General features: G+C 52.1%; 3 protein-coding genes and 1 non-coding gene across 13 annotated transcripts; 2 read left to right on the top strand and 2 right to left on the bottom strand.

Annotated features, from left to right (window-relative positions):
- Positions 1–37: 37 nt before the first annotated feature.
- Positions 38–2884, bottom strand: NUDT22 (nudix hydrolase 22). Of its 8 annotated transcripts, none has more exons than XM_006176878.3 (6): positions 2766–2884; positions 1918–2415; positions 1495–1593; positions 728–825; positions 510–603; positions 38–204 (listed from the first exon to the last, which is right to left on the bottom strand). In XM_006176878.3, the coding sequence occupies exons 2-6, from the start codon at positions 2395–2397 to the stop codon at positions 103–105; spliced, it is 873 nt and encodes a 290-aa protein (XP_006176940.1). In that variant the 5' UTR covers positions 2398–2415; positions 2766–2884; the 3' UTR covers positions 38–102. The 8 variants fall into 8 exon arrangements, with proteins under 8 accessions (XP_006176940.1, XP_014408022.1, XP_032345592.1 ...); XM_014552536.2 differs by having other exon boundaries at positions 2723–2785; XM_032489701.1 differs by lacking the exon at positions 2766–2884 and adding an exon at positions 2677–2760.
- Positions 2885–2911: 27 nt separating this feature from the next.
- On the top strand, positions 2912–5291 carry TRPT1 (tRNA phosphotransferase 1). Of its 3 annotated transcripts, none has more exons than XM_032489707.1 (8): positions 2912–3077; positions 3254–3334; positions 3555–3636; positions 4144–4313; positions 4403–4577; positions 4785–4841; positions 4965–5027; positions 5159–5291. In XM_032489707.1, exons 2-8 carry the CDS (start codon positions 3263–3265, stop codon positions 5248–5250), a joined length of 711 nt encoding a protein of 236 aa, XP_032345598.1. In that variant the 5' UTR covers positions 2912–3077; positions 3254–3262; the 3' UTR covers positions 5251–5291. The 3 variants fall into 3 exon arrangements, with proteins under 3 accessions (XP_032345598.1, XP_006176935.2, XP_032345599.1); XM_006176873.3 differs by having other exon boundaries at positions 2915–3077; positions 4917–5027; positions 5159–5265; XM_032489708.1 differs by lacking the exons at positions 4965–5027; positions 5159–5291 and having other exon boundaries at positions 2915–3077; positions 4660–4841.
- FERMT3 (fermitin family member 3) lies at positions 5237–23577 on the bottom strand. The gene is made up of 15 exons (XM_006176876.3): positions 23422–23577; positions 22667–22839; positions 19573–19806; positions 19236–19355; positions 18967–19135; positions 18622–18724; positions 8431–8538; positions 8133–8267; positions 8003–8052; positions 7773–7897; positions 7444–7550; positions 7094–7327; positions 6612–6736; positions 5920–6061; positions 5237–5806 (listed from the first exon to the last, which is right to left on the bottom strand). The coding sequence occupies exons 2-15, from the start codon at positions 22824–22826 to the stop codon at positions 5627–5629; spliced, it is 1992 nt and encodes a 663-aa protein (XP_006176938.1). The 5' UTR covers positions 22827–22839; positions 23422–23577; the 3' UTR covers positions 5237–5626.
- On the top strand, positions 8890–8961 carry TRNAV-AAC. Its single transcript has one exon. It is a non-coding gene; the product is annotated as a tRNA-Val (tRNA).
- Positions 23578–25023: the final 1446 nt, after the last annotated feature.

Raw genomic sequence — 25023 nt, 5'->3', positions numbered from 1 at the left:
CATCTCTATCTCGTGTAAACAGCAGATGCCAACGGAATCCAAGAATAAAGTCCTTTATTGTCTTCCGAGCTGTGGTGATAGGGCTGGGGAATCTAGGGCGACTCAGGTGGAACCTCCCTGGACCCGGTTGTAGAGGAAGATGGCGCCTTTGGCCGAGGGACAGAGCTCAGTCCACATTTCCATCTCCTGCAACCTGGGCACACTCTGTGGGGAGACAGTGAGATCCACACATTACGACCTCAGGTTTCTTGAGGTGGCTGTTCTTGAGTTCACAAGTGTTCCACAGTTCCCGGGCCTCAGAGCCCTCTGGGGAGACATGTTAAGGGGGCTGAAAAGGTCCCTGGCCCTCCCCCTTGAGCTGAGGGCATCCTCAATGAAGCCTTGTGACTCTGGAGGAAAGCCCTAAGAGATTTGGGACCCCCTCTGACCCAGCCCAGGAAGATAGACATGCATCACCAGGCCTCCACAAGGCTCCTTAACCAAATGAGACACACTTTGCCACCTCAAACCTGTGTCTCTACAAAGATGATTCCTGTGGATTCGTGGGCCTCAGGTCCCCCATTCATGTAGTGCTTCCTCACCTGCTCAGAAGTCAGGCTGCACCTGGACAAGGACATGAGAGTGGCCTGGTGAATGCCTAGCCCCTAGAGAGCCCCTGTGGGGCCCTAGCCCCTCAACCACCCACCTACCCCAGGACCCAGGACAATGTTCCCCAGAGCTCACTCACTGGACGTAGAACTCGGCACTGGCACGGCCGGCACTAGTCTCATTGCTGGCAATGCCCAATAACAGTGGCTGGCTCAGGGTGAGCAGTGGCAGGTTCACCTGGAGCCAGGGGTACCACCTGTCAATGCCCACTGCCTACATCTCTTCCCCTCTCAATGAAGAACAGCATGTTACCCCTGTACAGCATCTTACAGTTTGTAGTTCAAGTGCCCAGAATCACAGAATGTCAGATCTCAGGCATGTTCATTTTACATGGGAAAACCAAAACCCCTGAGACATTGAACAATTCGCCAAGGTCACCCAAGGGAAGTGGATTTAGTAACCCGGACTCTCATTTATTCCTCTTTTCAACAAACCTGGGGGTAGTAGGCAAGACATCTATTATTGCTCACATTGTAAAGAGGGAGACCTTGAGGCACACAGAAATGAGGGCAAGAGCGGGGAGGGTATAGCTCAGTGGTAGAGCACGTGCCTAGCATGCACAAGGTCATGGGTTCAATCCCCAGTACCTCCATCAAATAAAATAATAATAATAACAATAATAATAATAAAATAAGTAAATAAACCTAATTACCTCCCCTCCCAAAAGCAAACAAACAAAAGAAATGAGGGCTACAGACCCACTTCAAGTGTGCTGAGCTGCAAAGCCAAGCTCTTTGCTCAAAGCCAGATGCCTGCAGATCCTTCCGCCAGCCCAGATCTGTGGAATTCTGGCATGTTCTATGCCCTCCCTCGTCTACCACCCTGTCAGGGTCGCCCCTCACTCACCTCATCACAGATCTCCTGGAGGACACTGGAAAAGAGCTCATGCACCACCAGCTCCCCAGGGAGGTCCTTGTGCAGGGGGCTGTCACCTGGGCACAGGGCCTGTGAGAGGTCAGGCTCAGCCCCTGCTCTCCTCTTCCAGCCCTCCTATCCCCCATATTCACTGGTTGGGCACAGAGTAAGAGTCTTGGTGATCCCCTGACCCACGCCTTCCTTTTCCAGACAACCAGAGATCCAGCTAAGTCCTCTACCCTGCCTTCCCCAATTCCCTAGCTTCCCACAGGTCTGGGGCAGCATTCAGTGGGGAGGCTGCCCTGAGCAGAGATTTTTGGAGAAGAACCAAGCCAACTCCTCCTTTAATGGATGAGGAAAACCAAGCCGAGCTGTCTGGGTTTTTGTACCTTTGTGCCAAACCTGGCATCTCACCTGAGGCTCAGGATGCCCACCAGGAACATCCACCAGCCCAGGTGCCTCAGCCACCTGCCCAGAGCGGCGCAGGAAGACAAGGAAGTCGTCAGCGGTGACCAGTGCGGCGCCTACCCCTAGGGGGTCCGCTAGGTAGGCTTGCTTATCCCCCCAATCGGTGGCCCCCTGCTGTCGCAGCCAGGCAGCTGAACTGGCCCAGTTGGTGCCCAGGAAGTCTCGATAAGAAGTAAGGCCCAGGCGCAGGAGCAGCTGTGGCCCTGATGAGCCAGTGGGCACCAGTGTGGCGGAGTGCAGGCGGAACTTCGGGGCGTCAAAGAGCCAGGGCTGGGCCTGAAGCCGGCTCTCCCAGACAGCAGTGATGGCCTTGTCTCCTCCTGGCAATGGGCGACGGTCGTAGGCTGGGCCCAGCTCAGCCCGTACCTGCTCCTTAGGCAGCCCCCGGGGAGGGCACTGCAGCAGCAGGGACACCTCAGGGTCCATGGTCTGTACAGGACAGTTCTGGGGAAGGACACAGCCAGGCCTGTCACCCGAGGGGACCTACAGCCACCCTTGGGCACAGCAGCTGGCCCCCTCTGCCTGAGACCTCCTGAGGGTACCCCCAGCCCTTCTGTACCCCACTGACCGCTCCCGGGGCAGTAAAGGGTCTTATCATCCCAGCAAGAGCTCCGAGGCTCCTGCTGCCAGACATCCCTGAGACTGATTCACGGGCATCCCTACCACCCAGAGGTCCTGAATCCAGCCACCCTCTAAAGTCCATGCCTCCTAAAACCATGGGAACCTCCTCCAACCTCCGACGGCCCCGTACCCCTCCCGGAGTCCGGAAGCTCCAGCTTCCAGCCGGCACTTACCCGCCCACTCTCTCCTCAGGCTCCTCCCCTTTCCCCCGCAGCGGAAGTGCCCGCCCCCTTCTTCCTCGGCTTTTCATTGGCCGGTTCCGGCGCTCCGGCCCGGCGGAGGGTGTCAGCCGTCCGCACCCGGCGTTGGTAGTCCTGCTCTTCCCTCCTCCTTCCGTCTCTAACTACTTTGGCCAGCCTTCACGCTTCCGCCTCGTTAGCCGGGACGCTGATTCCGCCTCCCTGGGCCTGCCTTCCGGAGCCTGGAGCTCGGGGGCTCGGCTTCCCTGGGCCTTCGGCCCCGTGGCTGACACAGTGTGATCTTGGGCAAGTCTTGCCTGCTGGGCCTCAGTTTACCTCTCCGCACCAGGGAGTTGTGGGTGGGAAGTGAATTTATTGACCTGAATATCCAGCTGTCACATTCGGAGGCTTTGTGACTTTCTGGGCAGAGTGGGGGTATGGGAAGGTCCTTAACAGTCCTCACATGTCACTGCTCCCCACAGGTCTTGGCCATGAACTCCTCTGGAGGAAGGAGGCAGGAAGCAGCAGGGCCCAGGAGAAGGGCTCACAAACCCCGTGAACAGGTGTGCTTTTCCCACCCTCACTCCAGCTCCCGTGGTAGGAGGATTGGAGAGGGGAACTCAGCCCTGGGATGGGAGTGGGGCCTGATGGGTCGTACTATTCCCTGGAGCACAGGGCCTCCTCTCCCTCTGGTCTCCATCTGCAGGGGGTCACTCAGAGTTCAGGGTGAGAAGTAGGGCAGGATCACCATGGGGACTAGGGGCCACCTCTGGGCTCTTTCAGGACCGAGATGTACAATTATCCAAGGCTCTGTCCTACACCCTGCGCCACGGGGCCTTGAAACTGGGGCTTCCCATGGGAGCTGGTAAGTGAGCATCGTGAAGGCTGGGCCTAGGAGTGATTGGAACCCAGGGAGAGTGTGAGCCTATCTGTGACTGCCTTCCCCTGTAGCTCCCACCATGGCCCTATGGGGATGGCACCCAAGGCACATCCCTTCCATGTACAGGGAAGACCTAGACCCATAGCCCAGTATCACATCCAGTGCAGACTGGGAGAGGAGCCTCTATCTGGGCCGAGCTTGATGATACCTCCCGCTCAGTGGCCCAATGAACACTTATCCCAAGAGTGGGCACTGGGGTCTGTTGGGGCAACTGATGTTTACTGAGTGTCCACTCTGGGCCGGGCACTGTGCTTTATCTTGGTGACCCTCGAGACAGATCCTATTCCCATGCCAGTTGAGAAAATTGAGGCCCAGAAAGGGGAGACTTTCTAAAGGTCACATAGGCTCTATTCTTGTTGCCTGTGGCTCCCACTGTTAATTCTGGCCCAGGCCAGAGCAAGTTCGGCTCCTGACCACCCTGCCCACCTGCAGATGGCTTTGTGCCCCTGGGTGCCCTCCTGCAGCTGCCCCAGTTCTGCAGCTTCTCAGCTGAAGATGTACAGCGCGTGGTGGACACCAATGGGAAGCAGCGGTTCGCCCTGCAGCCAGGGGACCTCGGCATTGGCCTTCTCATCCGGGCCAATCAGGGCCACTCCCTGCAGGTGGGGGCTAAGGGGACAAGTGGGAGAACCAGGCAGGATCTCTGCTGGTGAGGGGTTCTCACTGCTGCCAATTCCCCCACCCATCCCAGGTACCTGAGTTGGAGCTGATGCCCCTGGAGACCCCACAGGCCCTGCCCTTGATGCTCGTCCATGGCACATTCTGGCGGCACTGGCCATCCATCCTGATCAAGGGCCTGTCCTGCCGGGGAAGGGCACACATACACCTGGCCCCGGGACTGCCTGGGGACCCTGGTGTCATCAGTGGTCAGTGCCCACCCCACCAACTACTCCCACCCAATCTGTCCTCCCAGATCCCCCTCCAAGTGTCATCACCTCCCTTGTCTAGGGCCACTCCAGACCCTGTATGCAGGAGCACCTCCTCTTCCCTGCACTGAGCCAGGGACCCCAGCCTGCCTAAGTTTGATAACCGCAACCCACACGCCCCAGGCCCCAGCTCCATTGTCTCCATAGGCATGCGGCCAAACTGTGAAGTGGCTGTGTTCATCAATGGGCCCCTGGCCCTGGCAGGTAAGTCTGGATACAGTAGGGACCGCCCCAGACCTTCAGAGAGGTCATAAGTCACGTCTCTGTCTCTGTCTGAAGATGGAATCCCCTTTTTCCGCTCTGCCAATGGGGTGATTCTGACTCCAGGAAATACTGATGGCATCCTGCTTCCCAAGTACTTCAAGGAGGCCCTGCAGCTACGCCCTACCCGTAAGAAGCACCACCCCACCCCTCTTCTTTGTGCCTGAAGTCTGTGTTCTCTGCCTCACATCTTCCCCACTTCCCAGCCCCAGGCTGACTTAGGTCTCCCTTCTTCTAACCAGCTCTTATCTGTATCTCAGGAAAGCCCCTCTCCTTGGCTGGTAATGAAGAGACAGAATGTCAGAGTGGCCCCAAGCACAGTTCCAGAGGAAGAAGGGTGACCCAACAATAAAATATTTATTTTTTTTAAAAATAAAAAAATGTAACAAGAAAGAAACTCTAATCTTAAACCATGAGTCATCATCCTGTAGCTGCAACTGGTCTTCCTTGTGTGCTCAGGAAGTACAGCTAGGTCAAGGGTGTTGGTCTTGGCCTTTCAGACAAGGGAAGGGCGGGTGCTGGACAAGCTCAGGGCCCACCTTTCCTAGCCTGGGGAGGGCAGAATCTGGCCCGGCCAGGTCCTTGGTCTGCACAAAGCCAGTGACAGTGGGTGAATGTGCCAGCTCAGTGCATATCTGGAGAGGGTGGGGGCACTGAGTCCTAGTGGGTGTAGGTTTAGGAAGCGGTCGTGGCAGGTGGTGAGCAGGGTGGGGGCAATAAGACAGGCCTCAGAAGGCCTCGTGGCCTCCTGTGAGCTGCAGGAAGAGGTCCTCGTCCAGCTCCTCTCCGCGGGCCCGCTCCCGCGTTGACAAGAAAATGTAGCCCCCAATGTACTCATGCACAATGCGGCAGCTGGCAGACACGCAGCTGAAAGCCACGTTGATGTGCTCGTCAAACTCGATGGCCACCTGCAGGGTGGTCAGTCAGAGGGCTGGTGGGGGGTGGGCTAAGGCAGCAGCCCCTGCCCTGGCTGGGTTTGGCCAGCCCCCTGTCCCTCCCTCCGCCCTCACTCCGGGCCCACCTGCCGGATGTCCCAGTTGACATTCCACTGGCGCATGTTGCTGAAGCGCCAGGTCTTGACCACATCGCCCACGGCCAAGTCAATGCGGATCAGTCGGTTGTTGGCAATGCCCAGGATCTCATCTTTCCTGCTGCCCTTGAACCTGGTGCCCAAGGGGAGAGAGTGTGAGGCAGGGCCCCACCCTGCATGGCCCCAGATCCTGCCCAGACAGCCTGGTGCAGCGCAGGAGCAAGCTTGCAAGTAAGTCATTTAAGTTCTCTGGGCCTCAAGTTCCTCATCTGGAAAATGGGAGTTCATTGAAATAATCACTGTGATAGCATTTAGCAGCGACAGGCAAATAGTCCATGCCTTTTAAATAGTGACTTTTTTTGATATCAGCATCGTCTATTTGCTCCTATCTTTGCAGGCTTGGAAAACAGGCCATCAAAGGGGGCAGTCCCTGTCATAGCAGCCACCCATGGCCCTGTCCCTCAGACCAGCTACCCAAGGTCCAAAGAGGGTCTGGGATGGGTGCTGGGTCTCCTGTTCTCCTGGCCTGATCTCTCTTGTTTGCTGTGCAGGTACAGGATGGAGGGGGCTGCACACAGAGTGTCCTCAGTAAGGTCTTCCAACAGAGGACAGGAAGGAAGGCCTCAGGGTGACACCTCCCAGGTGGCAGGGGAGGGCAGAGCGGGCTGGGGTGGGGCTTGTACCTGACCACGACATAAGAGATGCCAAAGTCGGGCAGGGACTGCCAGGCCTGGATGAAGCGCAGCTGGGCCTCTGACAGCGAGAGTTGGGCCACGTTCTGGTGGGCTTCCAGGATCCGTGGGGTGAGCTGCGGGACCACGCTGGTGAGGGGCTGCCAAAGTCCCTGAGACCCCCTGCCTGTCCACATCAGGGAGACAGGGTGTACGGAGCCTAGGGCAGGGGCGGTGTCAGGGTGGGGCCACCTGAGGGCACGCTCTCACCATTCAGCAAATGTGAGCTGAGCCCTGTCCTGAGGTGGACATGGGCAGCTGGACCATGACCCATCCCAGAGGATGGGGACCAGCACGCTCAGTCTCAGGGACATGGATGGGAGAAGGAACCAGTGAGCCCTTGCATTTCTAGAGAAGGGCTCTGTGGAGATCCAGGGGCCAAGGGTGGCCAGGTAAACCCTGTGGTCATTCCCATCACCCACTCCCTCTGGCACCTGCTTGGCCTTGAACTTCCGCTGGAAGCGGGGGGCGACAAGGCCATAGGGGTTGAGGCCTTCAGTGGCGGCATCAGGGCCCTGGGGGTGGTTGCTCGAGCCCCCGCCGCCTGTCCGCTGCAGGCTAAGGAAGGCCAGAATGGCCTGCACCTCGCTGGAGTAGCTGCTGTCTGCCATGGTGCGGCCCTTGGAGGCCAGTCGGCAGCCGGCCATCCAGCGGGCATACTGCTGCTCCTGGGGTGGGAGAGATGAGGAGCAGGGTGAGAGGCCAGCCAGGCTCTGGCCCAGCCCTGGCCCCGGCTCAGCCCTGGCCCTGTTCCCACTCCAGCCTCAGCCCGGCCCTCACGCACATCCTGGCACCGCAGGTAGATCTCACTCATGCCCTCAGGGGAGGGCACCAGGAGTTTGATGCAGAACTTCTGGCCTGAGACGTTGACATCGGGGACCACCTCACATCCTGGAGGGAGAAGGAAGACTAGGAGGCCAAGGAAGGGAGCCCTGATGAGAGATCCCCAGGTGAATGGCAGCCACGCACAGCAGCCTCAGGACAGAGGGCATCCTCCCAGGCACCCAGGAGGAAACAAGTGACAGCATTCACCTGACCAGCCCACAGGTGGTCCTGTAGGCCCCAGCCAGCCCCTGCCCTTGCCCCTCTCTTGGCCAGGCCGCCCTCACTCACCCTTGAGGTTGAGTTGCTGAATGGGGTCCCCTGGGGACTCGTCCTGGCTCTTGTAGTAGGACAGTGTGGTCTCCTTGAACACCACCCAGTGCTGGCGGTACCCCTTCAGGGTCAGCTTCCGGGGCCTGAGGGTAGGGCAGGAGGTTCAGGACAGGCTGTCTCCCTTCCTCCTGGACTCTCTCCACACTGGGTCCCTTTAGCAGGGCTGCCAACTCTCAGCCCAAACTCACCGGAAGATCCGGAGATGGTCCTTGAGTTCTGGGATGGTGGTGAGGCTGTCCTGGGGAGGAGAGGAGTCAGGGGGAACCTGGTCCCTGCAGTTGACCCTGACCCCAACTTCTGACCAGAGCCCCTCCTCACCAGCACATCTGTGGGCGCCGAGCCCTCCAGCTTCACCTCCAGGTTGCTCAGGGCTGCATCTAGGTCGTCCAGCCCTGGGTCTGTGCTGGCTGGCTCGTCTACCTCCCCGCTCTGGGACAGCTTGTTGATGTGGTACTGGGAGGGGCACACGGCCAGGAAGGGCTTAGTAGGCCACCCATCAGCCCAACAGTGCCCTCAGCTGGGCTTTCTGGAGATGGGTCCCCTCCCCTGGAAGACCCTCCCTGCCCTGGGCCTGGCCTGCACCCAGCTGCCCCGGGCCCCCAGGCCTGCCTGGCACCTGCAGGGCTGCAAACACCATCATCTCCTCCTCCGTGCAGTCAATCTCCTCCAGCAACAGGTCCCACCGAGCCTGCTCGTACAGCTGGGTCAGCCGCACTGGGTCTATCTGGAGTGGTGGGAGGAGGAGGCTGAGTTGGTTGGGTGCCAACTGCCCTGAGCACCCTGTGCACCCAGCTCCTGCGCGCTTCAGCCCTCAGCTCTGCCCTCTGTGCCAGCTCACTGAGTGGCCCCACACAGGCAGCAGACCCCAATCCCAGCCTCCTAGCTGCCGGCCCCATCTGCCCAGGTAGGTGGCAGCTTCGTCCCTCTAAAACTTTTTGTACAGATACTTACTCTGTCTACTGTGTGCCCTGCATGCTGCTGAAGGGACAAGGGGGGCTGAGTAAACCAATCAATAAATAAGTGAAGTGATTCAAGAGTGCAATCAAAGCTATAGAGGAAATAGATTCCAGTGGGGGAGGGTATAGCTCAGTGGTAGAGTGAGTGCTTAACATGCATGAGGTCCTGGGTTCAATCCCCAGTACCTCCATTAAAAATAAATAAATAAACCTAACTACCTCCCCCGACAAAAAAAGGAAATAGATTCCAAAGGGTGGCTCACTCATGCCCTCAGGTAAGAACCCCACAAGTTTGATCGTGATGAGAGAGAATGGAACTGGGGTGCAGGGGTGCTACACTATATGAGGAAGCTTTCAGGGAAGGCTTCCCTGAGGAGGAGACATGCTTGTACTGAGACCTGAGGGATGACAACAGGCCACTGAAGGGAAGAGTGATAGGAAGACTATTCCAGAGAGAAGGAACAAGGAGCTCAAAAGGGGATCCCAGTTACCCACAGAAGATCAGGCCCACACTCCTTCTGAAACCCACCAGAACTGACAGCATAAAAAGGGTAAACCGAAAAGGACAAGAGAGAGAGGACTACAGCAGGTGAGAGACGCCAACAAAATTTTGGAAGATGGGTAGTGAAAACATGGATGGGAACTGAGTTGCAGGGAGGAAGAGCTAGGATCTCACGCCCTTTTCCCTGTCTTGTTCTATGGTGAAGGCACTAAAGAGTTTTGAAAATATCAGAGAACAAACAGCAAAAAGAACTAAGATCTGAGCAAAAGATCCAGTTCACAAAGCGGACAGTCTCCAGTCTGGGATCCTCTGGCTGAGAGGTGAGGGTGGGCTGAAATGAGGACCAGAGAAAGTCTCTAAATGGAGCAGTTTTTTCCCACTCCCTGCACCTAAGTGGCAACCAGCTGGCACCTGGTAGAAGCCAGAGGTTTGCTCTCTGGAGATGCTGAGCCAGAGGTACCCCTGCATTTGGTACTCTAGGTGCAGCTGGGTTGGGGTTCACTGTCCTGAAAACAAAGGAATTAAGAAAAAGTTGGTGTTTTGAAAGGTGAGACACCCCCAGCCCTTCCCTACTTGTCACCAAAGACATTGATAGCAAGCCTTCTATACCCAGTGAGGAGATCAGAGATTTCACTGCTGAGAAGCCAAACAGAAAACCCCCACAAAGAGTAGTATCCCTGCCCCATCCCCCCCAGGAGGCCCCCAAAATGCCAAGCCCTCTTCATCCACTCAGAGTTTCCAATTGGCTTTGTAGAGCCTTACTTCTAAATATGAAAGGACAGGCAGGGATTACCCACATTGAAAGAAAGCTGCTAGCTAGCATGAACTACAGAGACCAAGTCAAATGGGGGGGAAAGAGCTGGGAGGAAATAAAGTAGGGAGCAGGAAAAACTTCAAACACTGGTCAAAATCCTTACAGAGACAAACTACCACATTCATAAAACAAGAACACAATGTTGTTTTTTAAAGGAACGTAATTATAAAGTTAAAGGAATTAAGACAGCATGGCACTGACAAAGAGAGACAAATTGATCGATGGAATCAAAGAAACAGTTGGAGAGAGACCTACACATGTTCACCTGACTTAGGACAAAGGTGATCTTGCCATCACTGGGGAAAGGATGCTCTTTTCAATAAATGGAACTGGGTCAGTTGGATACCCATATGGTAAAAAGATGTATTTTTACCCCTACTTTATGCCACATACAAATATCAATTCCAGATGGATTGCAGATCTAAATATGAAAGTTAAAACAATAAAGCCTTTAGAGAAAAATAGAACTACAGATTGTATTAACATTAGGAACTTCTGCTTATCCAACATAAACTATTAAGAGAATGAAAAGGCAAAGCACAGAGCGGGGAAAATATTCATGATATATTTATCTGACAAAGTACTCATGTGCAGAATATATAAAGAACTACTAAGGAACAATATGAAAAAGACAAGCAACTCAGTATAAAAATTGGCAAAACAGTTGAACAGAAACTTCACAAAAGAGGATACCCAAATGACTAATAGCCATATGAAAAATTTCTCAACATGGCTAGTCATCAGAGAAATGTAAATTAGAGCCACATAAAAAGCACATCAGTGATTGTCTGGGGTTGGGTGTGGGAGGAGAAATGACTGCAAATGGGCACTAGAGAACTTCCTAGGGTGATGGAAATGTTCTAAAACTGGGTTGTGGTGATGGTTGCACAACTGTATAAACTTACTAAAAATAAGCTGAATGCCTACAGTGGGTGATTTTTATGGTATGTAGTTATAGCTCAGTAAAGCTGCTTGAAAAAACAAACAAAATACCATATGAGATACCATTACACACCTACCAGAATGGCTACAATGGAAAATACAGGGAATACCACATGCTGGTGAAGTTACAGAACAACTGAAACTCTCATACACTACTGATGGGGCTGTAAATTGGGACTGCCACTTTGGAAACTGTTTGACAATTATCTGCTACAACTAAACCAATGCCTGCCCTGTTACCCAGCAGTTCCACCTCTGGGTATACACCCTACAGAAATGTGTGCATATCTTCACTAAAAGGCGTATACTGGAATGTTCATAGCATTTGTATTCATAACAGGCCAATATGGAAATTGCACAATGCCCATCAACAGTAGAATGGAAAATTAATTGTGGTATGTTGATGTCATGGAATATTACACACCAATAAGAAAGAATATGCTACCTCTATATGCAACATGGATGAATCATACAAGCATAATGCTGAGTGATAGAAGCCAGACACAAAAGAGTATAGACCGTGTGATATCATAGATTTAAAATACAGGCAAAACTAATCTATGGCATTAGAAGGAACATTAGTGATTCCCCCTGTGGGAGATATTGCCTGGGTATGAGGGAGGATTCTGAAAGCTCCTGAAGTTCTTTTGCTTGATGTGTTGGTTATATTTGTGAATATTTCTAAATGTATGTTACACACACACACACGCACTAAAAAGGAAAACTCAGAAAATAAAGCCTCTTAGAATTTAAAAAGTCAGTTGCAGAAATTGAAAATTCAATAGATCATTTGAAAGGTAATTTAAGGAACTCTCCAGAAAGTAGAACAAAAAGACAAGCATAAAAAAAGGAAGAAAAGATAAATGTCTAATTTTTAAAATATGTATATTTACAATTGTTTTATTTTATTTTTTAAATTTAATTTATTTTTTATTTTTACTTTTTCCCCTTAATGGAGGCACTGGAGATTGAACCCAGGACCTTGTGCATGCCAAGCACTCTCTACTACTGAGCTATACCCCCTACCCGGCAATATCTAATTTAAAAAATTAACCCAGAAGGTCTAATATCTACTAAGTTCCAGGAAAAAAAAGAAAAGAAAAGAAAAATGGAGGGGAGGGAATTATTAAAGACATTGTATAGAACATATTTCCAGAACTGGAGGACCCAGGTTTTTTATTTGAAAGGGCTTGGAAAGTATGCAGGCCCATCACTGAAGAAAGACTCATGCCAGGACATACTATTGAGAGCTTTTAAAACATCAAGAGGTAAGAAGAAGATTCTTAAAAACCTATAGTGCCTCCCCTCCCCTCCAAGAAAAACTAAAAGAGCCACACATGGAAGAACTGAAAATAAAAATGGCATCAGACTCCTCAGCAGCAACACTGGAAACTGAAGGACAATGAGAAGGTGGCTTCAAAATTTGGCAGGAAACTGTTTCAAACCTAGAATTCTATTCCTATCACACAAGTGAGGGGAATAGCCACCTTTCCAAACATGCAGGATTTCAAATCATTTAGGGGAAGCTATTACTATTTTACCATTTTAGGGGAAGCTGTTGAAATATATACTCCATCAAGATGAGGGAGTCAGTCAAGAAAAAGGAACACAAGAGAGCTAGGAACCAAAAGTCTAATATAGGAGTTCCTAGGAAATAGTGAAGGGAAGTTCAAGGACAATGGCCAAGTGCTGGGTCTAGACTGCCACCATTCCATGGTTCTGGCCAGAAAATAACACTGACTGATATCCTAAAGTAATCAACTATTTTGAAAGGAGTATTGTGGTTGGGTTGCAATGCTGGAGGGGCTTGGTTATGGAACATCCCACCTCATCACCATGAAGACTCCCCATGGCAAGCCACAGATTCAGAGAATGTCCAGCTAGCCTTTGGGGTCTCTTTTCTAATTATACACAGACAATTACCAGAAAATAAACTTTAAAAAATATAACAATGATGAACTCCAAGAAAAATTTGACCAAGAAGGAAGTATAGTTATTCTGTGGCTTAGCTAAGAATGCTAGTTATGTGTTACTATTTATAGCCACAATCATGTTGTTTTAACCAAAAGCCATAATACAACTCAACTGGAAAGATGCAAAGAGATGTGTGTGTTGTGGGGGAGGGAGGGAGCACATAAGACAGCTAAATCTTCATCTTCATACAAAGTGAATGTGTAATGTGTGAAATGGAAATATCAAGGAAGAGACATATATAAGCTTGTCATACAGATATAAACACTAGAATAAAAAGCTACAGAGTTAAAATCTACAGTCTCTAGGGATGAGAAATCCAGGATAAGGAGAGGTGAGAAGGGAACTGCTTTTTGTTGTTGTTTTTATTCTATTGGGACCATTCAACTCTTTAAGCCATCATATATTACTTTGATTAAAAATAAAATTTAGACACAACATTGTAAAATGACTATAACGCAATAAAAATGTTTAAAATAAAATAAAATTAAATTTAATACAAACTACTATATATAAAATAAACAACAAGGTCCTATTGTATAGCACAAGGAACTATATTCAATATCTTGGACTAAACTTTAATGAAAAAGAATATGTATAGATAAGTATGTAACTGAATCACTAAGCTATACACCAGAAACTAATTGTAAATCAACTAGACATCAATTAAAAAATACATAAATAAAATAAAATTTATAAAACAAGGAAAACAACAACAACCAAACAGTTTTTAGATATTGCACAACAGTCAGGTACATATAGCTCAGTGGTAGAGCACATGCTTAGCATACGTGAGGTTCTGGGTTCAATCCCCAGTACCTCCATAAAAAAGAAAAAAAGATATTGGACAACAGACCACAGAGAGAGAAAGAAGAGAAATAAAGAAGTGCATCCTGAGATTGCCTAGCTTACTTTCTGGAGTGAGTGTGCTCCCCGTAGTAGGGAGGAGGACCTCAAACAGAGCCCAGCAGGTAAGAAGATGCAGTTGAGAATTTGGGGAGTCCAAGGCAGCTAGAGTTCACATGACAGAGTGCTGGAGAAGAGAGAGCTGCACAGAGAGAGAGCTCTGGATGGAGATCACAGAGGGCTCCTCTTAGGTCTTTAGCTGAGTACTGATCAGCCTATGTGTGTAAGGAAACTACTCAAGGCTGGTGGAAGAAAACACTGCAGAGGAGCTGGTAGAACATTAATCAGAGCTCACGTTGGGTGGGAATATTTCACATTCCCAAACATAGGTTAGAGAAACCTCACAATATGTCATGTCAGAAGACTCAGGAGGCTATTGTCTCAGTAATGAAGTAAATTAGCCCTAGACTAAAAGATGCTTTTGTCCGGTCTAATTCATTATTATTGAATTATTATAAATTACAATTATTAATTAATGTTCAAAGCAAGTTTGAGAAGGATCAAAGTGTTTCCAATTGTCTTAATTTCATCTGTAAACAAGGTTTAAAAAGATTTAAGGGACTACCAAAAAAAAAAATCAAGCACCCAAGAACATAAAGTTTATAGTATGGTGTCTGGTATCAAATAAAAAATTACCACGAGGCATGAAAATAAGCAGAAAAATACAACCCATAATGAACAGATAAATAGTCAATAGAAATAGATCCAGAAATGACACAGATAGTAGAATTAATGGACAAAAACACTAAAAAAAAGTATTTAAAATATATCCTGTATGTTCAAGAAGGCAGAGGAAAGCATGGGCCTGTTAAGGAGAGATGGAAAATATTAAAAAGGTCACAACTGAACTTCTAGGCAGGGGATTGATGGCAGATTAGACATGGGAGAAGAAAAGATTAGTAAACTTGAAAATAAAGCAATAGAACTATCCAAAATGAAACACAGAAAAATAAGATGAGAAAAAAAAAAAAAAACTGAACAGAGCATCCATTAGCTGTGGGTAATTTTAAGAAGCCTAATACTCATGTAACCGGAATCCCGTAAGGGACGAGGAGGTGCAGAAAAAATATCTGAAAAAATAAAGGCCAAAAATTTTCCAAATTTGATGAAAACTATTAACTCAGATTCAAGAGGCTCAATGAACTCCAAGCATGAGAAACCTGAAGCAAACTGAGGCACATGGTCATCAAGTTGTTCAAAACCAGTGATAAAGAGAAAGCCATAAAAGCAGTCAGAAAAAAAAGACATGTCACATACAGATGAGCACAGAGACAGCAGGTCGGCTGCTGGAAGCAGTGTGAGCCTCGAGACCAGGAGGCATCAGCATCAAGGCACTGTAAGGAAAAAGAACCATCAACCAGGAACTCTGCACCGAGTAAAAATATCTTTCAAAATCAAAGGCAAAGAGGGGGAAGAGCATAGCTCAAGAGGTAGAATGAGGTCCTGGGTTCAATCCCCAGTACCTCCTCTAAAAATAAACAAACCTAATTACCTACCCCTACCAAAAAATTCTTTAAAAAAAAGAAAACACATTTTAAAATGGATGACAAATAAATAATAAATAAAAATTTAAAAATCAAAAGCATAGAAATTTTTTTGAAAAAATATTCAATGAAAAAAACAAAGGCAAAATAATGGCTTATACAGATATACATACAAAGCCTGAAAGAATTCATCACCATTCTTGTCGAGATCAACTCTACAAGAAATATTAAAGGAAGTCCTTCAGGCAGACAGAAAGTGATTCCCGCTGGAAATCCAGCTCTGTATTTTGAGAATAAAGAGCACAGAAGGGCGAGGGTAGAGCTAAGGGGCAGAGCACATGCTTAACATGCAAGAGGTCTTGGGTTCAATCCCCAGTGCCTCCATCAAGAAAAAAAAATTTTTTTTTTTAAAGAGCACAGGGAATGGTGAGCTTGTGGGCGGGTAGAAAAGACTTTTTTCATACGTTTAAGATGTATTTTTAGGACAATTGGCTATGAGAACTGTTCTGTATCCTGGCTGCGTCACATCAAGGTCCTGGTTGTGCTACTGATTGGGGAAGCTGGGTAAGGAGTCCCCCGGGTGTCTGGGATCTCCGTGTATTAGTTCTGAGGACTGTCTGGGAACCCGTGGTTATCGGTTATCGCAAAACAAAAGTTTCATAAAAAAATAATGGACTAGTTAAAGTGAAAATGATCATGATGATGACTTAACAATTCTACTTCTCGGTTTACATCCAGGAAAAGTGAAAATATTTGTTCACTCTAAAACTTGTACGTGGATATTCGTGGCAGCATTATTCATAACAGCCAACAAGTAGGGGGGGATAACAAATGTCTATTAATGAATGGATAAATAAAATATGGCATATACATACAATGAAATATTATTTTGCAATAAGAAGGAACGAAACACTGACACATGGATGAACATTGAAAATGTTCAGGGGCGGTGGGTATAGCTCAGTGGTAGATCAAATGCTCCTAGGTTCAATCCCCAGTACCTTTATTAAAAAAAAAAAACATTATGCTAAGTGAAAGAAGCCAGCCACAAAAGGCCACGTAGTGTATGATTCCATATTCCATATACATGAAATGTCCAAACAACAAGGACCTACTGTCTAGCACAGGGAACTGTATTCAGTATCGTAACAACCTATAATGGACAAGAATCTGAAAAAAAATACATATATATACATGTATAACGAAATCACTTTGCTATGCACCTGAAACACTGTACATCAACTATACTTCAATAAAAAATAAAAATAAAAACAAAAAGAAATGTCCAGAATAGATAAATCTATAGAGACAGAAAGGAGATTAATCAATGCCAGGGGCTGAGGGGTGGGGCATAAATGGGGAGTGACTGTTAATTGGTGTGAGATTTCTTCTGAGGATGCTGAAAGTGTTCTAAAACTGATTGTGGTGATGGTTGCACAACTCTGTGAAAACACTAAAAGCCATTGAGCTGTATGCTTTAAATGGGCAAATTTTATGGTGATGAATCATTGCTCAACACAGCCATCATCATAGTAATAACAGCAACAAGAACGACAGTGTACTGTGGGCTGTGACGTCAGTAGAAGCAGAGTGTGTGAGGCCAGGAGGTGAAGCGGAGCATCTCTCCTGTTGTAAGCTTCTTACACTGCAGTGAAGCAGTGGATTACTTGGTGGCAATAGTTTATGTGTCCTATAACACCTAAAGCAACTACCAAAAGTTTTAAAAATCAGCATAGCTAATACGCTAATATAAAGGAGACAAACAGACTCATGCAAACTCCTCAATCCAAAAGAAGGCAGGGAAGATGGGAGAAAGGAACAACAGTCTGCAGGAGGAAGGGACAGGGATGTGGGGGCAGCAGAAAGGGGGCGGGGTGGGTGGGAGGGAGTGGGTGGGGCGGGGCCGTTCCAGGGCCAGATGGGCCTGGTCCTGCAGGCACTGGCATGGCTGCTGGGCCATAGGCAGCCACTGGAGCCATTTAAGCAGGAATGACAGGACCTGATGCACCACTTGCAAGTGTTCATTCCAGATGCTGCGTGGAGGTTGGGGAGGCCAAGAGAGGAGAGGGGTCCATTAGGAGGGGCTGCAGTAACCCACAAGAGAGAGGCAGCCGCTGGACGGGTGAAGAGACAGAAGGGAGTGAATGGTTCAGGATTTTAGTTCAAGGAAGACACAACAGGGCACAATAAGGGGTGAGGTGAGAGCAAAAGGGAAGGCTCCAGAATGGGGTGAGAGCGAGGCTTTTACAATGAGTCCATAGTGGGAGGATGTGCTGGGCAGACCCGAATCAAGAGCTCTGTTTCAGGAAGGAGCCTGGGGTGCCTGTTAGGTACCAGAGCAGAGACGGCCAGGTGGACACAGGAGTCTGGAGCTCAGGGGAGAGATGTCTGGGCCAGAGGTGATAAATCTGAGAGCTATAAAGAGCACCAAGATATTTAAATCCATGAGAAGAGACTCCTGGGAGAAAGGAAGGAGAGAAGGGGGCTGTAAATGGAGCCCTGGGGCTCACAACACTCAGAGGCCTTGGACACAGAAGAGCCAAGGAGCCCAGGCGGAGCAGCTACAGACCCCCAAGTGCATGGCGACCCCAAGTGGCCAAGTAAGACAGATGTGGAGGGGAATTGAGCAGGGAACAGGTAGCATGGAGGGCACCATCCCCTCGGCAGGGTGGGGATGGAAGACGCAGGGATAGATTTGGCTGAGGAGAGGGAGGGAGTCGAGGGGCACCCACACAGAAGGCTTCCGGGGAGTAAGGACACTGGATTCCAGGGTTTAGACATTTTGCAGCGAAGTGGCGCAGAGAAGCGGGGCCACAGGTGGAGGGAGCACCTGGAGGTTTTTGAGACGGATGCATGGAGCCTATTGGTTGCTGGGTGGGGACGATAGGCAGGGAGGGAGAGAGGCACACTGCTGCCTGCCAGCAAAGCCTCGTCCCTCACCTGCCCCTAGTTTCTGCAGGTCCCAGGGCCACCCCTCCAGGAAGCCTTCCCTGAGCCAGGTGCCTGAGCAGACTTCCCAGGGGTACCTGCCACTGTCTACACTGAGCTGTGGTCATTACCTCCCTGACAGCCATTAATAAACAGGCGTTGGCATCAGGTGTTGGTGGAGTTAGTAAACGGGTGTGGGTGGACACATGGACAGATGGACGGGACCCTGTGAGTGGCTACCATTCCCAGAGCCCAGACACCCATGTCCCACTGACCCAGACCCCTTCTCTGCAACCCAGCCCACCTTGGGATCCAGGTCAAAGAAGCTGTAGTACTTGAAGCGCAGCCAGAGCGTATCCCCAGCCTTGATGCCCTGCTGCATGAGGCACCTCGATGAGTCCAGCCACCTGGGCCGCAGGGAGGCAGGGGCGGGGTCAGGGCGGAGCCAGGGCAGAGCCAGGTGCGGTGGGACAGGGTGGGGGCTGGGCAGGGGGCTGGGGGCAAGTACAGGCTTATGGGAGTGGCCTGGGGACAGGAGTGGATCTGGGGCGAGCAGGACTCAGGGGATGGTGTGGGCTCTGGGAGCCCAGACCCCAGACCCCAGACCCAAGGGGATGTGGCCTGGGTGCAGACCCAGCACGTGGGGCACCTGCTGTGGCGATGGGTCTTGTCCAAGAGGGAGCTGGGCCGGGGCAGGCGCTGGAGCAGGAGGGGGTCCGGCGGTGGCTGCGGCCGGCTCAGCATGTGGTAGCAGGCCTCAGTCTGGGCACTGTCTGAGAAGTGGGCTGGCATCCCCCGGAACAACGCAGGTGCTATGCCTGGAGTGCGGGTCCGGGGTCAAACAGGCCCGGCCCCCAGCCCCAGGCCTCCTGAGCCTGCCCCTGTGCCTCAACCCTGGGCCGCCCAGTCTGTGCTCACCCCCGGCCAGGACGACCTTGGTCAAATCATACACCTCCTCCTCCGGCTCCTTTTCCTTCTTCTTCTTCTCCTTCTTCTCGGGAGCCCGGAGCAGAGACATCTCCTCTGGGTGCCGGATACCTGGGGAGAGCTGGGGCCTCAGCCAGGCCTAGGGTCCTGCCCTAGGACCTCCTCCCACCCCACTCACCGGCAGTTTGGGGCAGTTCCCCGCCCTGTAGGCAGGATGGGGAGCAGTTCAGCAAGGACAAGGTGACAATAGCTGGGCCTGTAAAGGGAGGGGACCTCACCCTGGCAGGACCCTTGCAGGGGGCAGAGTGGGAACCAGCGGGGGACTCACTGAGGAGCCGGCAGATGGCAGCCACGGCCTGGAAGAGGGGTTGGGAGAAGCTGGCTTTGAGGCGCAGGGCCCGGCGATTGGGCAGCCTCAGGATGACTGGCCGGTGCTGAGGCCCGAAGAAGAGGCGGGCATCGGCCAGGATCCCGTATTTGTCCAGCGTCCAGTGGGTCTGCAGCAGCCATTGTCTCTTCTGTTCCCACCAGATGGCGTGATCTGACCAGTCCTGCTTGCGCTCTGAGGGGTCACAGGCAGGGGGGTGCACATCAGCCTCGGAGGCCCTGGCCCCCAGCACTGAGCACAAGCCTGGGATTCAGAGGTGCTGACTGCCCCTCCCCTACCCAGGCCAAAGGCAGGGCCAGGCTGGGTCAGCTTGGGGTCTAGGATTGAGGTCATTGCAGAACCATTTTTGCTGGCTAACCCTGCTTGTCCACCTGGGCTCAGTCACTACTACTGAAGGGAGTAACACCCTGGGGGACCCCCCACCTCAGAGTCCGGACGCCCCAGTCTTAGGGCCCCCACTCCACACACTCCAGCCCATGGGGCTCCGCTGTACAGCACCTCCCACAATTCCTGGCTTCATGGCCTCTCTCTGGCATTCCTGGGAGCTTGGGAGACAGCAGGCAGTCCATAAATATATAATGCTTACTAGCTCCGTGACCTCGGCCAGGGCCTGAACCTCTCTGAGCCTCAGTTTCCCAGTTTCTGAGATGTAGGTAGCAATGGACACTGATCAGTGCCTGCCCCATGGTAAGTGCCTGGCGTCTGTGACATAGACATGGGGCCGCATGAAAACATTCAGTTAGAAATGTGAACACCTCACAGTCCTGCGGTTACGGATGGAGGATAAGGATATGCGCTCTCCTCTCCGTCCTCCACCCCCCGCAACCCCCAGCCACAAGCCTGAACTGGTGCCAGGTGAGCATAAAGACACAGGATAGGCAGAGCCCTCTAGTGTCAAAGCCCTTCCTGGGGAGGGGTCCCACCACAGCTCCACTCCCTCCCGCGGCCCTCCCTCCTCCTCCTGCCCTGATGTCAGCAGTGCAGCTGAATGGAGAGAGGGTCTGTCTGAGCCTCCCTGCTGCACCCTCACTCTGTTCTTGGCTTTCTGGCACCCACCTTCCTTCTCCTCCCAATCCTTTGCCCTTGTTTTGTCTCGTTGGCCCCTCTGCTCCATCCTTCCCCATTTGGTTCAGTTGGAGGAGCCTCTTCTCCCTCCTTGGCCACGGCCTCTTCCTGGGGGGGGGGGGTCTCACCTAGTCTACAGTTTCATCTTCCTGCTGTGAGCCCCAGCCCAAAATCCCCAAGCCACTGGTTAAGAGGCACGTCCATTGGCTTTGATCATTCCAGAAATCTTTGTTCACCAGCTCATGTGCCCAGCTCTGGGACTATAAATGCAATGACTCACAGTCCCAGCTCCCAAGGTGCTCCTTTTTACCTAGCTCTGCCTGACACTGGACAGAAGCACCCCCTCTCCTCACAACCTCTGGGGGCTGCGTGACAACAGCTCTCCTGCAAGGCCCAGCATCGTCCCTTTTGCTTTTAGGCACTGCATTTAATCCATGCCAATCCCACCTCCAAAAGCTACCTCCTGTTCATCCTCCAGCCCACCCCAACCCGAGGGACCTGCCTTGGGTATCTCACTGGAAACCCTCCAGCCACTTCTCTCCACCTCCAGGATGGAGTCCGCAATGCCTTATGGCTGTCACCCCAGCCTTGTTTCTTCTCAGAAAACACTGACAAATTCACAACGCTCCTGTGCCCCAACATCCCACCTTGCTCCTCCCTGCTGCAGACCCCTCCCAGGATGCATATTAAGTGGCCTCTCTTGGGAAGTCCCCTGTCTTGGACTGTGAGGCCCATCTTCTGGCTCCAGGTCCCCATGCTGGCTGCTCCTGGCACACACACCCACCCCCAAGACAACACTCGGCCCTATGCCAGCTGCTGAAGGGTGGGTCTCACCTGCCTGGCTGCTCTTTAGGCCAGGGGCTGGCATGGGCCAGCCTGGCTGAGCATCAGTAGACATCTGATGTACTATGGAGTAAGTGAGAGTCGGAGGAGTGGGGACAGTGTCCCCGGGGCAGGGGACAGGAGCTGGAGGGACTGAACCCTAGGGGCCCAGCAGCAAGTGGAGGAGTGGGGTCCTACTGGCTCCTTGTTCAGGCCTCTTGCTTTGCCGTGGGCCATGCCCTGGGCCCAACCGGGTCTTCTCTTGGGGCACTTGGTCTTTACCCTCTCTGCCCTGCTTGGCCCAGGCCTGCCTGAGTCTCGGTCTGCCGCCCAGTCCCCTGAAGGACCCTCTCTCCCTACTTCTGCTTTCATAGCCTCCTTGGGCCTTGCCTTCTGGAAGCTCCCTTCACCACTTCAGCCTTGTGGCCGGGCTGCCCTGGGGCCCCCTCCTGTCCGTACACCTACTGACCTCCCTCCTGGGCTGCACGTGGTGGGTTGGCTGGGTCGGAAGAAGCCCTCCCATCCCCACCCACAGGACCCAGGACCCAGCTGTCTGGGACTATCATGGCCTGACATCCGCCTCTGGCTATCTGAGCGGGCCTGCTGCCCTCCCAGGAAGGGGCAGCCCCCACCCCCAGCAGGGAGAGGTGATGAGAAGCCCCCATGTCACTGGCCCCGCTCCCCTCCAGGGCTGATACCACAGGCAGCTCTGCTGTAACTTCCTGTGGGGGCAGGGCCTTCCCACTCGGGCTGGGCCTGTCACCAGCCTGCTGAGGGCTTCCGCCCCGGGAGAGAGTGTGGGAACAGGCCCCCAAGTCTCCAGGAGACCCCTCTGGTCCCCCCTCAGACCTCTAGAGTGGGACCTCTGCCTCATCGAAGGCAAGGTCTCTCCTGCCCCAGAAGTGGGTGAACGGGGGACAGTGGTTGGGTCTGCTCCTTGGGGTCTTAGCAGAACCAGCTGGTGTGGGAGGAAGGGAGGGAAGACAGTGGGAGGGAGGGGAAGTTAAGCTGGGGAAATGTCTTTTTTGGAACCAAATGATTAAGCTGGTGCCTGAGTCACTGTGACTCGGTTATCAAGCGCGGAGCAGCAGGGCTGGCCCGGAAGTGCCAAGAGACCCGGTGGGCAGCAGGGGCAGCAGGCACTCACTGATCTCCTCCACGATCTTCAGGAGCACCCCACCGATGTGCGACTCCCCTGTGACCCGGAGGGTGACCGACTCGGCCTCGGGGTCCTGCTCTCCTACAAAGACCCGCAGCTCCCAGGATGAGTCAATGTAGTCCCCCATGGCTGTCTTCATCCCTGCCATGGCTGCGGCAGCTCTGCGGAGAGGGTAGCAAGAGGCAGGGTGGTTAGGAGGGCAGGCTGGGGCCTGGTAGGCTGCCTCGGGTGCCTGGGACAGGCAGAAGGGCAGAGAGCAAGCCCGCAGGCCAGGATGCCATGTCAGCGGCAAGACATGGGGAGCTGAATTTTTCCAGGCAAACCTCAGACCCTGTTGCCATCATGGATGGTTGAGTTGAAGGGACCCTTGGAGGCCATGTTGCCCAGCCGGCTCCCTTCTCACAGAGGGGAAGATGGAGGCCCGGTAAGAGTAAGAAGGGGCTCACTCAAGATCACACAGCTTGATCCCAGAGCTGGGCACGACCTCCGTCTACTGGCCCAGCCCACAGCCCACCCCAAGCCCACACTGGCAGCTGCCCACCCTGGAAATGGCGGTGAACCCAGGTCAGAGAGTAGTTCCAATCAGGCCCAAAGCTCAGCTCCATCATCCCAAACTGGCCAAAGTCTCCCCAGGGCAGTGGACAGTCCAGGCTGCTGCACGGAGAGAGGCATGCTGGGCAGGGGGCCTGCAGGAGGGCAAGGAAGAGAGGGGCCCTTGGGCCTCCAGCTGCTGGCCTGCTTACCTGGCCTGCGAGGGGCTGGGGCTGCAGGTGGGGGATCAGGGTGTCAGCCACTCCTGGCCTCGGCCTGCACACCTGCAGACCGCTGCGTGCTTCCTTCCCCTTCGCTTTCTCTTTGGAGCTTCCTTCAGAGGGCAGCCCTTAGGCCTTATCACGAGCAGGGCGGGCTCAGCCCCTCCCCAGGGCGGGCTGGAGCTGGGTGCAGGAAGCAACTTCTGGTAGGGCGGCAGGGTAGCAGCAGCGAGGGTTCCAGTGGGGCCCTGCCTCTGCTCCCAGTGAGCACAGAGGTAAGTGGGTCTTGTGGACCCAAGACCACAAAATGTGTCCCCCCTTTAGAGGGAAGCCCGATTCAAACTAGCCACCAATTTGTGTTCCCTTATAGGAAACCATCTCCCATCTACAACCTGTCCAGAGGTGGGGGGCTCTTCAGGTGGCAAGCATCATCGGGGGCCAAGAGGGAGTGCAGTGGAATTGAAAGGATCAGATCTGGGTTATTTACGATCTCAGCAGGTCAAGTCAGCTCAAGCCCAGAATGTCCTTTATTACCACAAAGAGGTCCTTGAAGGCCCAGAGGGAAACAACTTTCTTAAGTCTTTTCTGTCCCTAATAATAAGGCTTCTATTTCCAAACTTGTCAAGCTTAGAGCTGCCAGGGTAACAGTGGCACAGAAATTGGCCCTTGATGTTTCACAACCTGCCTGCTCTGTGCCTTCAGGTCTCTTCAAGACTTGCCACTGCCACGCTGTCCCTCCACCTCCCCAGGCCAGTGCCTACGAGGCTCACTCCTGTTAAGTTCCTATGCAAATGTGACTCACAAGTGTGACTTGGAGGGCATCTGGTGGCCCAACATCTTCCTGTCCATCACCTGCATCGAGATGTAAACTTCAGGAGAGAAAGGCCTTATATTCACCACTGGTTCCCAGGAGAAATTCAGCCTTCCTAGACAGTCAGTTTGGGGATGGATGGAACAAAGCCTGAAGAGATGGTAGCACCAAAGGTGCAGCAGAATCCCTGTGGAGGCCAGGTTTTCTAACTGGGCCACCCAGGCCAGGGAGGAGGCCTGCCTGGGGGTTCCCAGGGGAAGGCCAGCTTATGCAAAGTCAAGGTGGCAGGAAGTACAGCCAACTGCTGGCCTCAGCAACTTCCTAGCCCAAAGGCTGCACTCAGGGACCAAATGAGGAAGTTTTACTACAGCTGAGAAGACCCCAGTCCAAAAGGGTTTTAGAAAGTTTATTGCAACCATAGGAAAGTGTCATTAAAACCTATTTTAAGCTCGGTTGAAAGTGGTGAGTTAAGAACTAAAACTAACTATACATACAGTTAGCAGGAAGATTCGATCTTTCCAAAAGGAAGGTTGAGAATCTCTTGCAATAGAAATTGTTTTCGATGTTTGCTGAGATCCAGTGTTCTCTGGATCTAACTAGTTTTTTTCTGGCTTTGAGATTAGTGTGGAGAACTGACAGCATGGGAATCACCTCCGGAGCTGGTGCCACTCCGGGGAGGGCGGGAGCCTCCAGGCTCCCTTTCAGTGTTCACTGAGTGACAGCACCACCTAGTGGCCACCTCCGTGCGGCTGTGGAATCCAGCCAAGCTCACACTGCCCCAC

Source organism: Camelus ferus, chromosome 10 (assembly GCF_009834535.1).
Source record: "Camelus ferus isolate YT-003-E chromosome 10, BCGSAC_Cfer_1.0, whole genome shotgun sequence".
NCBI classification, from domain to species: Eukaryota; Metazoa; Chordata; class Mammalia; order Artiodactyla; family Camelidae; genus Camelus; species Camelus ferus.
Note: the sequence above shows the minus strand (reverse complement) of the source record. Positions and strands in the feature narration are given on the sequence as shown.

What these genes read in the sequence shown, in the direction of transcription:
- FERMT3 (XM_006176876.3), bottom strand. Translation starts at nt 22,826, where the DNA reads ATGGCAGGGATGAAGACAGCCATGGGGGACTACATTGACTCATCCTGG. An exon ending in GACCATCTCCGGATCTTCCG is followed by an intron (nt 7,898 to 8,002) that starts GTGAGTTTGGGC and finishes CCCTACCCTCAG; the next exon opens with GCCCCGGAAGCTGACCCTGA. An exon ending in TCAACTGGGACATCCGGCAG is followed by an intron (nt 5,807 to 5,919) that starts GTGGGCCCGGAG and finishes ACCACCCTGCAG; the next exon opens with GTGGCCATCGAGTTTGACGA.
- TRPT1 (XM_006176873.3), top strand. Translation starts at nt 3,263, where the DNA reads ATGAACTCCTCTGGAGGAAGGAGGCAGGAAGCAGCAGGGCCCAGGAGA. An exon ending in GGGGCTTCCCATGGGAGCTG is followed by an intron (nt 3,637 to 4,143) that starts GTAAGTGAGCAT and finishes GCCCACCTGCAG; the next exon opens with ATGGCTTTGTGCCCCTGGGT. An exon ending in TGGGCCCCTGGCCCTGGCAG is followed by an intron (nt 4,842 to 4,916) that starts GTAAGTCTGGAT and finishes CTCTGTCTGAAG; the next exon opens with ATGGAATCCCCTTTTTCCGC.
- NUDT22 (XM_006176878.3), bottom strand. Translation starts at nt 2,397, where the DNA reads ATGGACCCTGAGGTGTCCCTGCTGCTGCAGTGCCCTCCCCGGGGGCTG. An exon ending in TCCAGGAGATCTGTGATGAG is followed by an intron (nt 826 to 1,494) that starts GTGAGTGAGGGG and finishes CCCTGGCTCCAG; the next exon opens with GTGAACCTGCCACTGCTCAC. An exon ending in AGTGCCGAGTTCTACGTCCA is followed by an intron (nt 604 to 727) that starts GTGAGTGAGCTC and finishes GTCCTTGTCCAG; the next exon opens with GTGCAGCCTGACTTCTGAGC.